The 20,408-nt window shown below is 39.5% G+C and overlaps 1 protein-coding gene across 3 annotated transcripts; it reads left to right on the forward strand.

Moving 5' to 3' along the window:
- The first annotated feature begins 30 nt into the window (after positions 1-30).
- Positions 31-17,080, forward strand: SUPV3L1 (Suv3 like RNA helicase). Of its 3 annotated transcripts, XM_030453424.1 has the most exons (15): positions 31-310; positions 5,079-5,156; positions 5,462-5,569; positions 6,798-6,912; positions 7,473-7,641; positions 8,999-9,110; positions 9,390-9,467; positions 10,565-10,656; positions 11,207-11,387; positions 11,761-11,854; positions 12,526-12,745; positions 13,121-13,201; positions 14,258-14,434; positions 15,724-15,872; positions 16,268-17,080. In XM_030453424.1, exons 1-15 carry the CDS (start codon positions 40-42, stop codon positions 16,761-16,763), a joined length of 2,421 nt encoding a protein of 806 aa, XP_030309284.1. In that variant the 5' UTR covers positions 31-39; the 3' UTR covers positions 16,764-17,080. The 3 variants fall into 3 exon arrangements, with proteins under 3 accessions (XP_030309284.1, XP_030309285.1, XP_030309286.1); XM_030453425.1 differs by lacking the exons at positions 31-310; positions 5,079-5,156 and having other exon boundaries at positions 5,462-5,520; XM_030453426.1 differs by lacking the exons at positions 31-310; positions 5,079-5,156; positions 5,462-5,569; positions 6,798-6,912 and having other exon boundaries at positions 7,515-7,630.
- Positions 17,081-20,408: the final 3,328 nt, after the last annotated feature.

Consider the following 20,408-nt stretch of genomic DNA (forward strand, 5'->3'; position numbering starts at 1 on the left):
GCGCGACCCCCGCGCGGCCGCCGCTGCCCTTCGCTGCCGATGAGGCGGTGCGCGTGGCCGCTGCTGCGGCTCCCGGCGCGCGCCGGGCTCGCTCTCCGTCCCGGCGGGGCCGCTGCTCCCCCCCGGCTGCGCCCCGCGGCCCTCGCCGCCTCCTCCTCATCCTCCTCCTTCTCCTCTTCCTCGGTCGGCGGCGACGGCAGCAGCCCACGCGCCCCCGATACCTCTCTCTTCGTGCCCGTGCCGCTGAAACCCGTCGGTGACGCGGCGGAGGAAGATGTCGGCGCCGAACTCACGCAGCCCCTGGATAAGGGTGAGTGCGGGCGGGCCCTGAGGCGGCGGCGGCCCCTGGGCAGCGACCGCGGGAAGGGGCGGTGTGGGCCTTACCCGGCCTCTTCACTGCGGTGTGCCGCCCCTCTGTCCCCGGCTGAGGGCTGGGTCCCCGGGAACCTTGAGGGGAGTGGGCGGGCGGGCGTCCTCTGGCCTCCTCCGCAGGGCCCGCCGCTCCGGCCGGGCCCTTTCCTGGGGTTTTGCCTCTGTAGAACAGGGACAGCGGCCCGCCTGACCCCTGTTTCTGCTCGTCCCGCCGAAGGTGAAAGTGGGATAAGAGATGCCAGCTGAGGTAACACGACCAATACTGATGTTTTTTCCAAAGCTTGTATTAGGTTTGCCCTCGGTGGAGGAAAAATCCCTGTGCCTAGTTACTCCGCTCCCTTTCGGGAGTACTTCAGTACAGTCAGGATAAAGGTGCTTGGTGTGGGGGCAAATTCTACAGTCTTGTGGCACTGGAACTAACACCTTCTGAAATTGTAACCATATCTGAACTCAGAAGTTGTCATTCTATCAAGTAGTGCTGTTGTAGAGAGAACAGCAACAGAACGTGTACAGGTCAAACTCAGGCAAACTCACTACTTCTAATTATGGGCCATCAGTGCTAGAAACAGAAGTGTAATGTATAGTACTGTTTATATGTCCTTGGTTTTGTATATCTTAAAGTATGAGCAAGTAAATGTAAGTAGTTTTCTGTGTATCATCTGGGAAAGCTGTACCAAGAGCTGTCTGCTTCGGTGCTTACTGTTATGAGCTGCTGACTACATCAAAAGTAGAGCAGGAGTTTGAACTTCAGTCTTGAAGTAAAATAGCATCTTTCTCAGCTCGTTTATGTGTTCTTTTTACATACATGCTAGTTTATATATCCTATCATTTTAATGACACATTTTATATTTAAGTGGAAACGGACAAAATTTTGTTGTTTACATTGAGATGCTTTACACTTGTGTTCTTTGGTGTCTTTGCATGTAATTATATGTCAAGAAACTGATGAATTGTAACTATTCTTTCAGTCTTTCCCTTTCTTTAATTATAAATTTTACATACTGTTAATTCTTCATCTGTATTCAGTCTTCTGCTCAGAAAAGGTCTTCCTAGTTGTGCCAGCACAGTAAAGACTCAATAAATAAGAGAAGGTGTAGTGGAACAAAGCAACCAGATGCCTCTGATCACCGAGGAGTGGGTGTGAGCTGGTATCAAGTCCACCTGTGCCTAGTAAGGGCAGGCCCCCTATTGAGCATGTGCAAGACCAGGGGGCCAATAAAAGGTGAAACTCACAGCCACAGACTAGCTCACTCTCAAGCACTGTATTACCTTCATTGTGCCACTAGCGCTCATCGCCTCCAAGGTGAGGCTCTCTGTGGAGTCTCAAACCCAGGGCTTTTGGCATTGCAGTACCGGGTCTTAACCAGCTGCGCCATGAGAGCCTCACCTTGGAGGCAATGAGCGCTAGTGGCGCAATGAAGGTAAAACAGTACTCAAAGAGCTACCAGCCTCTCTCATGACTAGCCCAGCAGTGAGCCAGTCTGTGGCTCCTCGGTGATCAGAGGCATCTGGTTGCTTTGTTCCACTACAAGAAGGTTTTGCTCCATTTCCTGTTTCGTGATCCCAAAGCACTGAAGGTGTAAATGGGCACTTTTTCCTTTCATGTGTTGTCTTAATTAAGTGTTGTGATGGCAGATTATTTGTATTACCTCCAGGTATACAGAACATGGGGAAAATTATCTTTATCTGTTCAGACCACTTGGGAAGAGAATACCTAGCAAGGAGGGAAATCCTGAGCAGCTGTAATGCAAAGCATCTGTGTTGTTTTCAGATTTGTCTTTGAGTGTCATCTTAAATTACACATTGCTCATCATCTCATTTATTAGATGAGCAGTTATGATGAATTTCTTCAAAATTGTGGTTAAAATGCTTTGGAAAAAAAGCTACAGATTCTGTTTGGTCTTTGCTAATTGTTGAGAGAGAACAGATTGGCTAAAATAATGACATTCCCACAGGTGAAAATTATATTTTAAGCAGGCTGAAGTTCTTTCAGGCTTGCAAGGAGTACCAGTCTTTTCTTTCTTTTACATTAGTAACGTTTCTAATATATTTGTGTGATGGTGATGCCCTTGATATGACAAGCTCGAGTGCACAGTGTTGTAGGTGAAAATAGAATGTGAAACTACTGTATGATGGAATGATTTCAGATCTGTGTAGATGTTTACTGACCCCCTTGTATGACTGCCTCATCAAACAAGCTAATTGTTAAGTGAGAAAGTAACTCATGAGCATATTATAGTGAAATATTGAGGGAGCAGTTACATTAAAAAAAAAAAAAAGGAAAAGAAACAATACTAAAATTAGATAGGAGGGAGAAGGGGACATGAGGTCTGCTCATGCATGTGGTCTCAAAAGCAAGGACTAAAAAGAGCAATGAGAGAAGATGATGTAAAGGTGAGTGATCTGCTGTACAAAAGTTGAAACATGGGTACTTGGCTTCATGGCTTTTATACTGAGCCAGAATGCTGCTAAGTCAGTGAACAGCAAAAACCAGGTTTGGTTTGAATGTGAGCTTCCTCGTATAGAGATGATCCATTAACAATTTTAAAATAAATGTAAACAGAAATTTGCGGTATGAAAAATCAGTACTTTGTGCCCTGTGGCTTCTTACAATCCCTGATGTGGTTGATGATCTGGAGCCCTAATGCTCAGTTGTCACATTTCATGTCAGTTCTCTGGCTTCTGTAGTCAGAGGCTGTGTGTACTGGTGAGACACACAAAGTGGGAGAGACTGAGGCATTGTCAGCAGTTCATGTGTTGGAGGAGGAGGTGCAGGAACAGGTGGATTGTTAGACACGCAGGGTCACTTGGACTGCACAACAGAAGTCTAATAGCTCTGGAGGAGCAAATAGGCTAATAGGGCTGAAACATCTAAATTAACTTGGTGTGTTGGAGGCTAACTGCATAATTTCTCAAATGCAGAGATAGTCTGTCTTTTTACACAGAACCTTAAAAAAAAAGCTGCTAAGAAATCAAAGTAATAAAGGAGTAAGGGAGAAAATACTGTTTTGAAATGAGGTGAGGAAACAGTAAAGGAAAATCTTAAAACAGGAGTAAATGGTAAACAAAGTTAATGGTAGTGGCAGGAAATAGATCTCCTGAGCATGTACCCTGATAGTGTCTGTTGCTTTAGAAACAGTGCCACATGCAGCTGGATTAAGCTAGTGTGGGTATATCTAGTTAGGCTGCCCTGCCAGCTCTGTTTTGGTACACATTAAGACGAAGTATCCGTGCTTAGGAAGGATCATGACCTTGGATGCTAAGGGCTTCCGTGGTCCCAATGTCATGTTGCCTTGGATAGTAACAAGTATTTTGGCATTGACCTTTTCCTCCTGTAGTAGGGCCAGTAGGTTGTGAATTTATATACAAGGCTGATGATGTTGTAACTGTTGTAACTTCTCTATTGAAGTTCTGAAGAGAATTTAGCTCTCTGCTTTTTTTTTACGTGGTATTTTCCAGTCTGTCTTTGATTCCTTAAACATTTTCTGATGACAGTACAGATGCCTGTGTAGTAAATGTAAGTTTGCTGACAGTCTGCCTTAGTTACCTTTGTGAGCGTTTCTGGGTGAGTTAATCCATTACTGGAACCATGTTCTGTGTATAGGATACAGACACTGCTGTTTTGCTTCTGGCTTTGATTGCATTGAACTGTGCCATGTTCTTGTCACGTGATGATTTTCCTTATGCAAAGTGGGTTATCTCTGTTCTAGGGTATTGGTTTTTTAGAAGGAGAGGCAAGGTTGACCTAGTGGTCAAGCTTTCTATGTTGTGGCAGAGTTCATTGCAGAGAGTAGAGCTTGGTAGTGTTGTGTTCAAGTGACTTGTGCTGGCACACCAGTGCTGTGCTGCATTATGTATCAGTCTTAGCAATTTATAATACCGGGTTTGTAGGCTTGAATTTTGGGAATAAGTTTATTTCTAGGTGTTCCTGATATTTGCTAGGTTGGTGTGAATTTCTGATCTCTTGTATGTAGGTAGGGGACACAATTTTGCCATAGTGTTTTAACTAACATTTAGTGAAGTAAATTTGGAGTATACATTAGTAAATACAGTTTTGTTGCAACTCTGTCCTTGCCTTTCAGGAGAGGGAAAGCATTCATTAATAACTTTATAGTAATACATTTTATAAAACAAAATTCAGTAGTTTTTGTTATATATGAAGAAATACTAAGTTTCTTCCGTCTTCCTTTATTTAGCCTGAGAAGTGGGAAGAACACTGTGTCTGGTTACAGTGGTCTTCCAGGATAGCACGTCTTGAAAGCATTGTGGAGGGAAGAAAGTCTCTCAGGATGTTAAGGCTGTTACCAAGCAGTTTAGGCAGATGCACTTTTCATGTAAAAAAATGGTGCTTCCTAATGGTACCTGATAAAAAGCAAACAAAAGCCACCCCAAAACCTTATATCCATGAAGTTGGCTGTAGGTTCCCACATTGATGCTTTCCTATCGAGTACCAGGGAGTGTGTCTCTCCAGTACTGACCTCATCTTCATAGCATTTCTTACTCTGTTACAGTTTAAGACTGTCCTTAATAAGGCTCAGTCATTTGTTGTGTTTAATTTAGAGAGAAATCATTTGAATTTGTTCAGCATGGCAAAGATTCTGTCTTTCTAGAGTAAGGAAACTATGAGCCATAATCTTTGGGGCAGGAGAATGTGATTTAATTCTGAGCAAACTAAAAAAAAATAAAATGTTACTCTCTTTCCACAGGTGAAGTTCTAAAAAACTTAAATAAGTTCTACAAAAGAAAAGAAATTCAGAGGCTAGGAGCAGAAAATGGATTAGATGGTAAGAAAATGTTCCAAGATTTATTTTTTTTTTATTTTTTCATGGGATATCTGTTTTTATTCAGATGTGGTATTAGATTGATCTTTTATGGGTCTCACAACACTGCTGGTTTAGGTTGTCTCTGTTACCTGGTTCAAATAACTTTCATATGTACCTGTAATATCTCAAGCTCAAGTGTAGGTTTTAATGTTCTTAGTGTTCTGTTGGGTAATGGCCTTAGTGTTCTGTTGGGTATTTACAAATAAGGTTTTGTCATCACAGTCGCATTCACTTTGTGCCTTTTTTATTATTTTTTTTTCTTGCAGCTCGCCTGTTTCACCAAGCATTTATAAGCTTTAGGAAGTATATCATGGAATCCAGTTCTGTGAGTGCTGATTTGCATATTATTCTCAATGATATATGCTGTGATGCAGGCAAGTATCTGGGTGCTTGTAAAATGAAATACATTTTTTCTTATTTTTGCTGTCAGTGCTTACCTACATACCTGTGGACCCTCCTACTATTCTATAAAATAAGTTAAAAATCACTGCTTCCCCATCAGAAACATTTTTACCCATCTTGGAGTGTTCTGTTCTTAAGTTTTCTTAAATGGAAACAAAAGAGGTAGAGGTCTTTGCAAAAAGCAGCCTGTTGTTTTATCACATCTGTTCATTGCTGAAATGGAAACAGGGCTGTTCAGTTGGTTCCTCTCAAAACTCGGTAGTCACTAGAGGGCACTTCAAGAGCTTTCTTCTGGCCAGGTGGCTTCAAGTACTTTAATACAGCTCTCTTGATGGCTCTGTTTGGCATAGTTGTGTGGTTTTAATGATGGTCATTTAAAGGTTGCAGTGGCTGTTTTGTCTTCAATGTAAATGGGTAGACTACAAATTTTTATTTTTACCATCTTAGGAAAATGAAAATGTCTTTTTTAATTAATTGTGCATAAAATTTTCCACGTTTATTTTTTCAGTTCCACTCCTTATTTACTTACAGTGAGCACTGTTTATGCATGCCTTAAACATCATATACATTAGAGTGTGAAGGGTGGTTGATTGTGTCACTTTTGAAGTGTTTTAGTTGTTTTGCTTGGTTGTTTAATTTTTTTACAATAAGTTGAGTTCATTAATTCTTAATTTAAAAACAAAACCAAAAACCAACAAGCAAACAAAAAAACCACAAAAAGCCGCAAAAGAAAACAAAACACCACAATTTTTTTGTGTGTTTGATAATAACATTTTTTTCAGATCCAGGTGTTTTTTTTAGATTTTGTGAGAGCTGGACAATTGGAGTGTGACTTGAAATGAGACCTTTAAGGCCTCATGTCTGCTTTGCAACATTCAGAAGGGTGAACTTGGGTGTCTCTTAAGTTTTTTTTTCTACTTTTATTTTCAAGTCATTAAAACATAGGGATTGGAGACTCACAAGTTTGAACCAGCATCCCAAGTTGTAGTAGCTTAGGGAGTCTGCAAGCCATTCTGTTTTTCTCTGTTTACTCATAAAAGCCTTTTAGAAGCTTTCATTTTACTTTATTCTAAGACAGCACACAACAAAAGGGTAAAAAAAGTTTATGTGAGTCTCCAATCCTTATAAAGGTACATTAAAAGTTTTATGAAGAAGCACACCTTCAAGCATGCAGACTTCTTCAAAGGGTTTGCCTTCTAGGTCACGTGGATGATCTCTTCCCGTTTTTCCTGAGGCATGCAAAGCAGATCTTTCCGATGCTGGACTGTATGGATGATCTGCGCAAGATCAGTGATTTAAGATTGCCCCCCAACTGGTCAGTGTGTTTTAAGTGGTTGCAATGCTTTCTTCTAGTGTCATAGAATTTCATAGTCTGTGCACTTAAGCTTTATGATGTATAATTGCACTATATTTTCAGTTAAATTTCTTTGTTTTCACAAGAGTTTGGGTCAGGATCTCTTACCTTTGTTACAAGATATATTGCAATCAGTTAAAAGGGAAATAAAATCATATCAGTTGCTGTGTAATATGCCTTTCCAGAAATGCCTTTCCAGAAAACTGTCTGCTGGCTGTATCTGTTTGGCATGTTCAGCATGCTAGAATATTAAAATGTTAATATATCCAAGGAGAGTGACCACAGTAAAGATAATTATTTTGAACACCCTTGGTGTCTGGAAGCACTGCATGATTTAGAAGATGATTTTATAAGACACAGTAACCTCTTTACACTGTCTCTATTTAAGAACCTGATCTTTCTGCCTTCAGCACACACAAAAAAGTATTTTAAAAAGTCAATAATTAGCTAACTTGCAATTTCCCCTGAATCAGTATACGGAACATCAGATAACATTCAGCCAATCTGTTTGTATGTTTTAGGTATCCAGATGCCAGGGCTATTCAGAGAAAGATAATATTCCATGCTGGTCCTACAAACAGTGGAAAAACTTACCATGCTATCCAGAGATTTTTGTCAGCAAAATCTGGAATATACTGTGGTCCCCTAAAACTTCTGGCTCATGAGATCTTCCAAAAGAGTAATGATGCTGTCAGTATGTTGTATTACTTATCTACATCCTTAGTACTGGGACAGGCTTGTGAATGCATGTTTGTAAAGTTCCTGTGAATACCAGTTGTGCATTTATACTCTAAGCATACACAATGGAGCATCATTTCCCCTAAGCACATACTCTGTGATCATGCCTGTAAGCTGCCTCCTTTATTCTGTAACTTGTCCCTCCCCAGGCTAAGCCAGGTTCTAATATTGGCTTTTTCATCATGGAAATTTCTTTTGCCTGTGACTTGAATTTTGGCTTTTATGCAAGAAATTACCTTTGCTTAACTCCTCCCAACTTTCTGCTTCAATTTTAACTGTATTTCACTCAACCATAAAAAGTTCTGCAGCTTCAGAAGTGTTGGGTTGAAGAGCAGTGCCTGTAGCAGGTCCCTAGAGGCAGATTTCATCAGTCATTTTTTTTTATTCCTTCCGGCATCCTTTTGAAGGCTCCTCAGTAGTGTGTTCCCAGTTGCACAGAACTACACCAGTTCTAAAGCACTGCAATAATATATCACATGTTAATGCAGCACGGTGTGAATCACCAAATGATCATGATTTCTCTTTTTTTGCTAAGTCTGATTTAGAATTTGTAATTCCTGTTATTATTTCATCAAAGTAACACATGGGAAAGATTGGCTTGTCCTAGGAGGTACTGATAACATATGCTGAGTATTCTGCAGTGATGTTGCCTGCTAGTAAAGTTACTGCACTTCTTTCCCTTGTGTTTAGTGTGTGTGAGAACTTTTCATTTGGCAGCTAATGGATTGTACATAACCCTTGAGGCTCAAGCAGGGTTTCCTGCTTGTGGCTCTGCAGGTGGCTGTGGACATGGGAGGAGCAGCCATTTGCCTGATACTGGGGGAGTGTAGAATTGGCAGAGGGTGGTGCTCTCTGCTGTCTCTCACATGTAGTCCTCAGAACTCTTGCTGTGTAAGCATAAGACAGCAGGTGGGACACCCAGCAGGGCAGTCACCAAGTGCACTGGAGGAGGGAGGTGCTTGTATGGGTCCTACACTCCTGGTCCTTGCTTTGTGAGCTGCTTGTACTGCAGCTCTTCTGACAGTTCTTCAGTCAGAAGATGTGATACCTCTGAAATAACTCAGAGGAACATATAATCTCCTGCAGGATTAGAGAATGGCATCTAATTACAGGTACTACTCATTATACTCTTCAGCCTGATAGGACTGAAATACAGGGTACAAGTCTCAAAAGGCTGCATAGTAATTTTCTGGATAGCTTCCATTACACTGTCTTAGAAAGTACTTTAAGGAGCTAATTTTTTCTTCCCGTTTTGGAAAGGATATTCTGTAGTCAAGAAATTTAACATGGGTTTTCTTAATTCCTTTAGAATGTGCCATGTGACTTGCTGACAGGAGAAGAGCGTGTGTATGCCAATGAAGATGCCAGACAGGCTCCTCATATTGCTTGTACCATTGAAATGTGCAGCACTAATACTCCTTGTATGTATACATTACTGTTTCAGTCGTATCTATGATATCTTTATGTGTATCCTTGCTTGGACTCTGAAGTAGCTGAACTGTTCCTTTTAATTTGAGCAGTTTCTGAACTATGTCACAGCAGTTAATAAAACCTGGATCATTTCAGAACAGCTTTTTGTTGATAGAGGATTATTTTCATTTGAGCAACATTTTTAGAAAGTCTGTGACTTCCTTTCTGTGTTTTACTGCTATCCTAGATTTTCTTCCTTGGTGCATCACAATTTTCTTTTTTGTCTTAAGATGAAGTGGCTGTGATTGATGAAATCCAGATGATCAGAGATCCTGCCAGAGGGTGGGCTTGGACAAGAGCCCTTCTAGGTAAGCTTGTGAATGCTGGTAATTGACTGGTTTAATATGACTGGAAATGGCACATTAAAATCAAGCTTAGTACTCAGTATGTGCATAAGTGGTTTCAATATGTGATGTAAAATAGATGTATTGTTCATATGTTGTCTCACAGCAAGTTAGATATTCTGCCTCAAATAATTTGTCTGTATGGCAGAGTTACCTGTCATGTTTTACTTAATGAATATTTTTATAACTTTATTCTCAATGTTATACAGATACCTCTTTTAGTTTTGTTTCCTTGGATATTGTACTTCGTGCTGCTACACTGTGCTTTCCTTTTTACATTGATTATTTCCTAAGGAGATTTTTTCATTCAGTTAAAACAACACATTTTCAGAGTTTTTGTTGTGAAAAGCTACTGTTAAATGTATGGCAACATGGTGAACATTATGTATTTTGTAGTGTTAATTTTGAATGGCTTATTAATAGAGCTGCTCTGATTTGTTAAATCCTTCCAAGAATTATATTTTGATGATTTCAGGATTATTTTTTTTTTTGAGGAATTTTTGAAACTAGTTTTCCCTCAGATTTTGAACAGAAGTTAGGAATCTGATTTCCCCCCCCGCCCTTTCCTTCGCTGCTTTGGATGCTGTTTATCAGGATGACTTGTCACACTTGCCCTACTTTTTTTTCTCTTTTTCTCTTCTGACTGCATTAGAGACCTATTCACAACATTAGAAGGTCATGCAGAAAACAAAGCCCTTCCTTTCTACTATGGTTTGGGTCTTAGTAAAGCATTAATAATAAAAACCAAACAAACTCTCTTGGTTGGTTGAGAGTGAACAAAACCTCTTGTTTTGGCTAAGGGTGAAACAGTGTATTAGCTGCTCTCTTTGCTCCACTGATGGATTTCCAAGCATCGTTTGCTGATAGGAGATCAGAAGAAGCTCTAAGGAAGTAGTGTATTGTAGGAGAGTCTCTAGGCTGCTGTCACATGTTGAAGGAGGTGAAATGCAGTTCTCATTGATAGCAAGCAAAATGTAATTTCTGGGTAACTTAATAACTAAGACTGCTGTTGTCTATAAGTATGTAATGCTTTGCATTTTATTTCCATTGGATCTGTTCAGGACTTTGTGCAGAAGAAATCCACGTTTGTGGAGAACCTGCTGCTATTGACTTGGTGACAGAGCTTATGTACACTACAGGGGAGGAAGTTGAAGTAAGCTTTTTAATTCCATAAAATTGTGGACAAAACATTTAGTTCTTCTTGCTAGAAAACAGACAAAAATTCCGATTATTTTGGGGATATCACTGATCAAAGTTATTCTTGCCATTCTTGGTAAAATTATTCTCAGTTCCTGTAAACCAAAGGAGATGCTTTCAAGTTGTTATGTTTGGGATTTTTTTTAATAGTGGTATAGTTTTGCTTAAAGAAGTGAAGTGCTTTACTGTCTTCCTCTCAGGGAATGATGCAGCAATTTAGGGACTTTGTTTAGAGTTCTGCTCTTCCTGGAGGGCACAGTGCCCTAAAGTTTGCTCAGGTTACTGTATCTCTTGATAGCAACTCCCTGTATGATGAGGAAAGGAGATAAAAGAGCTAATGCCTGCAGAAGAAAGTGATTAACTGATCTCTGAAACCTGTTTTTTACTGTGCTAATTTTTTTTTTATCTTGGGAAGATTCCTTTGTGAAGAGTATTTAAAAACATGTTAAAAATGTTTAGTTTCTTTGTTTCTTGAAAAGGCCATCTGACTACTCCTTTAATTCTAGGTCCGAAACTATAAGAGACTCACTCCTCTGACTGTGCTGGATTATGCCTTAGAATCTTTAGATAATCTCCAGCCTGGGGACTGCATTGTCTGTTTCAGTAAGAATGACATTTACTCTGTCAGTCGACAGATTGAAGCCAGAGGATTAGAATGTGCTGTCATATATGGCAGCCTGCCACCAGGTAAAGAACTCTTCCTTTTAAGAGAACATTTCTGCTTTCTTAGAAAAACTTGAAAAATTAAATAGTACAGGTTTTCCTAGTTTTGCATCTCTATACAGACAGAGAAATTAATTGACTTGTGTTGACTGGTGTTTTAATCTTGGGGATTTGGCCTTTGTTGTGTACTTAATATTGATCTTCAGATAGATGTAATTAAATGAGGTCTATCCACAGCTCTGGAAATTATTTAAATCCCTCCTGCACTCTTACCCAACCAATCAAGTAATTTTTTTTTCCCACCAGCCTGTTGTAAAGGCATCAGGCTTACTTTTTGTTATTTTAAGTATTTGTTTTGTAAGAAGTGTTTGTTATGTGATTTGTCATTCTGTTTTAGGAACAAAACTTGAACAGGCAAAGAAATTCAATGATCCTGATGATCCATGTAAAATTTTAGTTGCTACTGATGCAATTGGAATGGGACTCAATTTGTAAGTACTTGGAGCAGGTTATTTTATGATGTATTTGTGTGTGTGTGTGATACCTGCATTCCTCATTTGTTTCTCCCCAGTTTGTCTGATTTGGGTAGATATCTCCTATGTATAGATAACACAGTGCATACATTCTAGTTCTGAAGTAGTGATCAATTTGACTGGGTAGAAGTAAGCTTTAATTTTAAAATTGATTCTAAGAATTCAGTAGCTCACTTGGCCTGGTTCTTTGTGATAGGAGGCACTGTTAAGAGCCTTTCAGTTCACTGGAGCTGATGTGCTAGGTTGTCAGAGTACCAGTGTCTTGCATTTCTGAAGTGTAGAGCAAGTCCATTTCAGTTTCAGATGTATTTTGTTGCTGAAGGCAATGCAGTCACATTGCCATGAACTGCTGAGGCAGATTGAGACAGATAGATTGGGACCCTACTAGAACATGATTGTATGTGCAGGTGATGATTCTCTTGCAGCTGACCATTAGACTTATGAGGCCCTTTTGAATATTATGTGTCTGTAGGTAGTATCTGTGTTCCCTTAATTTTGAGAGGGGAAAAAACCCTCAAAAAACAAAAACAAACCAACTTAAATTCTTCTTCAGTAGGTTATATATTGGAAATAATTTGCAAAAATTTTTTCTCTTTTTCTTTTTTTTTTTTTTTTTCCAAATATTTCAGGTGTATAAAAAGAATAATTTTTAACTCTATAGTAAAGCCAACTGTCAATGAGAAGGGGGAAAAGGAAATTGACTCCATCACAACCTCTCAGGCTCTACAAATCGCAGGCAGAGCTGGGCGTTATGGTTCATCCTTCAAACAAGGAGAAGTCACTACAATGCATCGTGATGACCTTGTGCAGCTGAAGGAAATTTTGAATGACTCTGTGCCACCTGTGAAGGTGAGAGGCTCAGTGCCCAGTTTGTACAGATGTGTTCTGGAGCTGTTTTACTATGTTCTGATCCTAAATTATTTTGACTTGTGTCTGGTTAGAAGTTAGTAATAAAAAAATGGGTTGTGTCATGCCAGAGTGACTTTGGATATATATACAATTTGTAGACTTGCAATATTTAATTTAAAGCTGCTATTTTAAGAATTAAAAGAATTAGAAGGGCAAACAGAAAAGTGCTTAAGAGATGAATGTCCTAATAAACTGGAGTCTATATGGTGGTTTGATTTCTTGCATTTTGTTTTTCTTACATTTTGTTTCTGATGCACTAACTTAAGAACAACATTGAGAATTAATTTTGATTTTTTTTCTTTATTTCCCCTTTAGGCAGCTGGCCTACATCCTACTCCTGAGCAGATAGAAATGTTTGCTTACCATCTCCCTGATGCCACTCTATCCAATCTAATTGTAAGAACATTAGCTTCTGCTTGAAAAACTCAGCACTGCTTTGGAACAATTATAAAATTGCTTTTTGTATGAACATGCACTTTGAGAACCTAACAGACAGCCTTGTGTGCAGCTTTTAGTTAGGATTTTTAGTTGGATTCTTCTCTCTACCACAGCAGTGACTACAAATATGTTTAGAATGCTAACTTCTCTGTGATGTAATAAATTTGAAAAGTGTTGAAGTATCTAGATATGCTGATGTGTGTTGAAGAGTATGCAACAACCAGTATATTAAGTGCAGACTTTTTGATCTGAGGTTGAAAATATTAGAGGTAAAATTTTGAAGTATTAAGATAAATATTTTTGTTATTATTCATATCCTAAGTATTCAGTCACATATTTAATCAAGAAGCTCAGTATTTCTTTAAAGATATTTTAAAAAATATTTCAAAGATTTACAGTAGAGAAATAATTTTGAGGGCCCGTAAAAATTGCCCCTGTAACATGCAGTGGCATCTCCTGTTCCTCCAAACCTTGGATATGTTTCAGGTGTTCTTTGACCTTTTCTATTGCAATACTGTATTTATCTTGTAATTTCTTTCTTCCTAAAATAGATCTGTTCCTGACATTGGGCAAAAAAATACCTCAATTATTGAATTTTATGCTGCAAAGTTAGCTTTTTGGATTATACTTAGTGACAAACCTGGAACAAGGTCTAAACGTAGTAGTAATTGGTTCCTGTGGTGGTGTTGTAACTAAAGTTTACACTGTATTTGTTACTTAGGACACTACTTGAAAATGTTGAAATAAAGCACAGTGTGTTATGTCATCGTCTCTGATCCTGTGTTAGAGTATTCAGTGCAAATCCTGCTAAAAGAGTAGAGTGAACTTGTGAACTCTGCTGCTCCCTTTTTTATTTTTATGCTCAAATTCAGTATTTTTAGCTGTTCTTTCAGTATAATTAGCCTTTGAAACACTAAATTTTTGTTTGTTTGGTTTTTTGGGGGGAGGGGTAACACAAAGTTTAACAACCCTCTCCTGTAATAACATCCTCTTAATTTCATTATATTTTCACAGGATATTTTTGTGAGTCTCTCACAAGTCGATGGGCTTTATTTTGTCTGCAATATTGATGACTTTAAGTTTCTAGCAGATATGATTCAGCACATTCCACTAAATCTGCGATCACGATATGTCTTCTGCACTGCACCTTTGAACAGAAAAGAGCCTTTTGTGTGTACCACACTGTTGAAGGTCAGTTATTTTTTCCCCCGAAAACCCATGGTAATATTGGAGGATCAAGACTGTATTTAGCTTCACTCTTTCTTATGGGTTTTGTTGTGATATCGTTTGACATCATTATTAAAGTGCTCACAGGTGGCAGTATAAAATAGCTGGAGACACAAATTTTCTTAATTTTTTAAATTGCATCCTTCAGTGTTTTTGTTAGCCAAGCTTTTAAATCTGAGAACAGATTATAATTTTGTGATGTCAACTAAAATTTAGGTAGCTTTTCTGCTGTTTGCCTGAGACAATCCTACTGCTTGCCTTGCAGGTGGTCTTTGAACTGGAGAGTTCACAATTGTCTTACATGTTAATTGTTCTCAATGAAACCTGACACGACAGTGTGTCTAAAAATAGTGCTTAAAAACCAACATATTGCTGCTTCAAGGTATTAGCTGCTCATCAGAAGAAAAGAATATGGGATTAAATGTTATTGCTGATGTTGTAATCCAATTACATAGAATTAAACCCCCAGAAAAATATAGTTCTGTAAATTGCTCTCAGAAGTACATCATTTCACTTTGCAGGCCAGGAAGAACTTTTTTTTACTGTGCCCCTCAGAGTGGTTATTTTGAGGAGTTTGTGGTCATGTTATTATAGTTTTTCAGGATTTATAGTTTTATTTGGAACTGTTACTTTGTTAGATGGTGTTACCTTTGTGCCCTTCTAGAAACTACATTAAACATTTTAAATAGTGTAAAAATGAAAGCAATATGGTGACCTCATGTCATTAGTATTAAGCCTAGGCTTTTAAAAAATGGCTAATACTGTTATCTAAAAATTAAATAATTGATTTAAATAGATGAAAAAAACGTGTTACATTTCAAAATTAATCTGTTTGGGTTGTGAATAGTGCATTTCCTAGTTCAGGGAACACATTTAACATTTTATTCAACTCTGGAGGTTCTCAGATAAGATAATGAACAGGTCAGGAGCAGGAGAAGGAAAAAACACAAAGTTTCAAGTGCTTTCTTAGACAAAATCAAACCCTGCCAGTACTTTTCTGGATATGTCTCTACTTTTGTTGCTTAACTCTGTGCATGGCCCATGGACAAATTGTGTTAATGAGGCCCTGGAGAGTAGAGGTGATTCCTGGGTTGAGTAATTACATAAAAGAATGCTTGGCATTTGGGTTGTGTAAAACAAAGCAGGTGTTTTCTGGCGTATCTATGTAGACAGACACAAGGGAATTTTAACTAATTTGGGATTTCTTCTTTCCTGACTAACTGAAGACTTCACTGAATCTGCTTGTTTTTCAGTTTGCAAGACAGTTCAGTAGAAATGAGCCTCTGACCTTTGACTGGCTCTGCAGGCACACCAAGTGGCCCTTAGCTGCTCCAAAGAACATCAAAGAACTCGTGCACCTTGAAGCTGTTCATGACGTTTTTGACCTGTATCTGTGGTTAAGGTATTTTTTTTTTTTGTGCTTGAAAACTATTTTTATTTTTTCCTAACATTTATGACTTGCTGTCCTAGACAAACAATATCTTCAAGGCCATGTGTATGTGATGCAGTATGGGCTCCTTTGGCCCTTTGGAGGATCTTGACAAGTGAGATGTAGCTAAGATGTGGGAGCAAGTCATGGGTTCTGCAGAGAACAGCAGTTTGTGAATGACAGAGAGAAAGTTAGAAACAAGGTGATCCTGAACTGGAGCAGCCATAATACCACGTAAAATACAGTGGCCTTCCCATGCAACATGTAATGATTTTAATTTTTTTACTTTACATACTATGTATCCCATTTTTGTTCCAGTTGGCTGTCCTGTAGTGAAAAGGTTTAAGTGTGTTGTTTTGCCTCTGCAGTTACCGCTTCATGGATATGTTTCCTGATGCTGTCCTTGTAAGGGATATTCAGAAAAAACTCGATGACATTATACAAATTGGTGTCTGCAACATCACAAGGCTGATCCGAGCTTCACAGTCTGCAGCTGCTCCTGGCACAGCAGAAGTTGTGTCAGAAGACTTTCCTCTTTCAAGGACTAAGAGGGATGCCAGGGTGGTTTCGGACCGTCATGGTGCAAGATCCACAGAGGCACTCTCAATTGCAGTGGGGGTTCCAGGAGAAAGAAGAGTGAAGAACTTGAAAGCCTATCGGTCTGCTGCAAGGCAGGAGGATCTGAAAAGCCATGGTCGGGGATCTCTTGCCAACAGATTGCTGCGTGAAGGACTTCTGACACAAGAAATGCTGAGACAGCTGGAGAGTGAGTGGCAGAATCAGCACAGGAATGGTAGATATGGCCTTGGTTCAAAAAGAGATGATCAGAATAGTTCAAAGGAAACGGGGAAAAAGAAAAAATAGAGCCATGTCCTAATTCTGTTTTAGTTTTTATTCATAAAATAAAATAATATTTTAATAACTTCTTTGGCATTTCATGTTTACATTGCTGCAGCTCCTTGATGTTTTTCCTTTTCCCGTGACCAGTTATGTGAAGCACTGAGAGAAACGGACTTTTCAAAGCTCATAGGCCATAAATTTGCTTTTACCAGTCAGCTGTACACTTGTTCAGTCAATGGTGTTCAGCATAAGTGTATGATCTACTGCTCTGTGAAAATTTGAACTTGATGTCTTCTTGCAAGATATCTTCACATCATTAATAAACGTCGGATATATCACTAGCAATGAATTAGCTACTCATTCCATCCCTTCCCAAAGTGCAGAGTCTAACAGATAATGAGCAAGTAATGAACAGCCTGTCAGGAAATGAGGTTAGAATGGTGATTCGAGTCACCCACCTCTAACCTTTGTGTCCGGTGAAAATGTGGAAGGAGGTGAACAGCATCTGTGTTAATGCACTGGGGAATGTTGAAATTCTGGCCACAGGAATTTTTGAGTAAATTCCAGTTCTGTCACATGAGGGGTAGTTACTGAGACAAAACAAAATCTGTCCTTGCTCTTTAGATTGGTTTTTTTCTTCTAGAAAAAGCTCATCACACTGTTGCAGGCAAAGTTTAGGGGGAGAGGGAATAAAAAAGTTGGATTATCATAGATTATCAGGTTGGAACGGACTTCAAGGATCATCATATATTATGTCCCAGCACCCCTTATCTGAGACATAAAACTTTCCAAAGTGGGGGAATCCACCACTTCCCCTGGGAGATCATTTCAATGTCTGACTGTCCTCATAGTGAAAAATTTTCCTCTTGTGTTCAAATGGAATCTCTCCAGGAGCAACTTGTGCCATTGCCCTTTGTCTTTTACATGACTCCTTGTAAATATGGAGTCTCCATCTTCTTTGTAGCTCCCTTTAAAGTACTGGAACATTGTAATAATGTCTCCCCTAAGCCTTCTCATCTCAAGGCTGAACAAACTCAGTTATGATTTTTGGGGGGAAAGCTTACAAAAGATAGGTTGAATTTTACTGTATCAAAACCCCAACTTTCTAAGATGATCAGCTACATTTCTGGAGGTTGGAAGTTTGCTCTGAATCCCTTCTGTTTTCTCCTAGTATCCATCCTTTAAACTGCTGTTCAAAAACAAGTCTGCAGCAGCTTGAATGGTGTTTTTAACAGCTGTTTTGAAACATGTACTCTTACCCATTATTTACTGAAAATTTACTAAATGTGTAAATGTTTTCAGTCCACATGATCTCCTGCTGGTTTCTGTGCCAGGCTGGCACAGAGGAGAGGTTTTAGGTTCTTTTTCTGTAAAACTATGTCTTTTTTTCCTCCAAGAAAAACCAAGCAGCTACACTTATGTGGCCACAGCTATGTGAATGTCATGGATTTTCTGCTTTGTGGATGAGTAATTCTGCTTTGTATTCCCAGAGTCCTTGGCAGCCTCTGTTCAAGGGTGACAGGACTTGTATAGACTGCAAGCTTTCAATTAGCCCTTAGAAATGTAGTCCATTTCATACTATTCAGGTATCTTACATGATGGGGATTATGTGACTGAGTGGTTTAAATTGCACTTGACAGACTCGAAGGGAACTTGTAGTTGCTTGAGCCTGCAGACAGGTTTTAAAAGCACCCATTTGCCCACTTACCTCTTGGACTGCAAACTCCGCCCTCCATCTGCAGACCACTGTGTAAAACCACACTTGTGCAAGCACAACTCCTGTTTTCTCTCCCCCAGGCCGTGTGGGGTTGGGTTGAAGGAGACTTACATTGTTACTGCACTTTGCTTCTACTCTGCTTTGATAAATTTGTCCTTTAATTGTATTCTAAGCTGCATATTCATGTGTATTTTTGAGCAAGGAAAGAGTGGCTGGGACTCTGGAGTATAAGCCAGCCTTGTGTTTGAGCAGCAAGCCTTGCAATAAGGAAGCTAAATGACTATAAGCATTCTTTTTTGTATTTTGCTGAGATTAGCACTTGGCGTAACTCACTGCTTATTTCCATAGTAACTCCATAGTAACTGTTTTAAGAGCTCTGAAGTTTATTCAGGCGTTTCCAGGCTGACTTTTTATGGAAGTTTTCTTCTGAGCTAATGGTGTGGCTGTCATTGACTACTATTAGAATGGCTGCCAAATTGGTCCCATGTGGTATAATCCAGGCTGATGCAGTGCAAAGCTGTGCTGGCTGCATATTTTTAATGTTCTCTGGGCAAGCAAGCCACTGGGGAGGATTGAGTGGCCACTTACTCTTCTTCATGGGGCTGTGCTAAAACTTTTTCTTTCTAAACAACATCAACAACATTGTTCACTTGATTTGAGAATCACATTTGCAAAACTATTTGTTTCAGGTGTTCAGATTTCTGGATTAATTTCAGGCATTCAAGTTAACGGATGTTTGGAAGTTCATTGAATTTGCAATTTAATTTTTTTGTGTTAATTTGTTGTGCTTCAAGTGTAAAATGCTGTTTGTAACAGCCCTACTTCGTAAAAAGCCTTCTTTCTCTTAAGCTAATGTGCTCTTTTCTGTCTCTGCTGTCTCCATCTCTTCTAAATAGCATCTGTCCTTGCACGATGAATGAGGGGACTCCTTTCTGTTCTGAGTTTTGTTGAACTCCTAGAAATACAATGGGGAACAAAGCTGCTATTGCTGGGAGGGGAAACATGTTCTAAGGGTTGGTCTTGGAAGCATAAGCTGTAATGAAGAAGGATTTCTCCTGGTGACATACCTGTAGCCTTGTCCACTGTCTGCTTGTTACCCTGTGTGCCAAACTCAGCACCAGTGTTGCCACTGCATCTGCCAGCTCATTAATGATAGATGCATTTCTCTGGCAATAAAATGCTTGTTAATATGCTCCTCTTTATAGAGGCAACTGGTCCAAGTTTAGCTTTGTACTTAGGCATCTATTTACCTGAATTTCCCCATTGTAGCTATGAGCTCCTTTTCTCTGCAGGCCTGTGACTGCAGGGCTGTGGAAAGCAGATGGTTTGGCTGTGAGAAACAACCTCTTCAGTATTCTCCATTGTGTCTCCAGACAGGGTTTGGAGGAAGAACCACAGCAGAAGAAAGCAGGGAGAGGGCTATTATAACTGTGAAGTCTTGCTGGCACTGCCAAAGGGGGAAAGGAGGGTTTGTGGCTCACTTTTATTGGGTGCAGCTCTAACAGGCAAAAACCAATATTGCCTCAAGCCTCCAAGTGGCATGCAGTTGGTGCTGATCTGTTCACTTGGTCTTGGATTTTTCCCCTGATACTGGTGAGAATATGGACAAAATGGCTGTTTGGATATTGGGCTCTTAGTGGATTGAATGCTGTCTGTGTGGAAATGAGATAATGTCTTCTCTTTTCTTCCACAACAGCCTGCCTGAAGCTAGGATGCACCAGGGATGAGCGAACAAGTTATGCATTGATTCTGACATGTCAGGTATTTAAAAGTGGTTGCTGCCAGTTTAGTAACAGATCTTTGAGACCCTTTTCCAGTGGCATCCGTTAGAGAAAGAGAAAAAAAAGAGAGAATGAAAAATAAATCTGCTGTATTACAGACACAATGAGCTCTGGATCAAAGTGGGATGGAGCTTGAAAGGTGATGTTTTCAATTTTACTGGCCAGAGGGGT

The sequence above is a fragment of the Calypte anna genome, chromosome 6 (assembly GCF_003957555.1).
Source record: "Calypte anna isolate BGI_N300 chromosome 6, bCalAnn1_v1.p, whole genome shotgun sequence".
Lineage (NCBI taxonomy): Eukaryota > Metazoa > Chordata > Aves > Apodiformes > Trochilidae > Calypte > Calypte anna.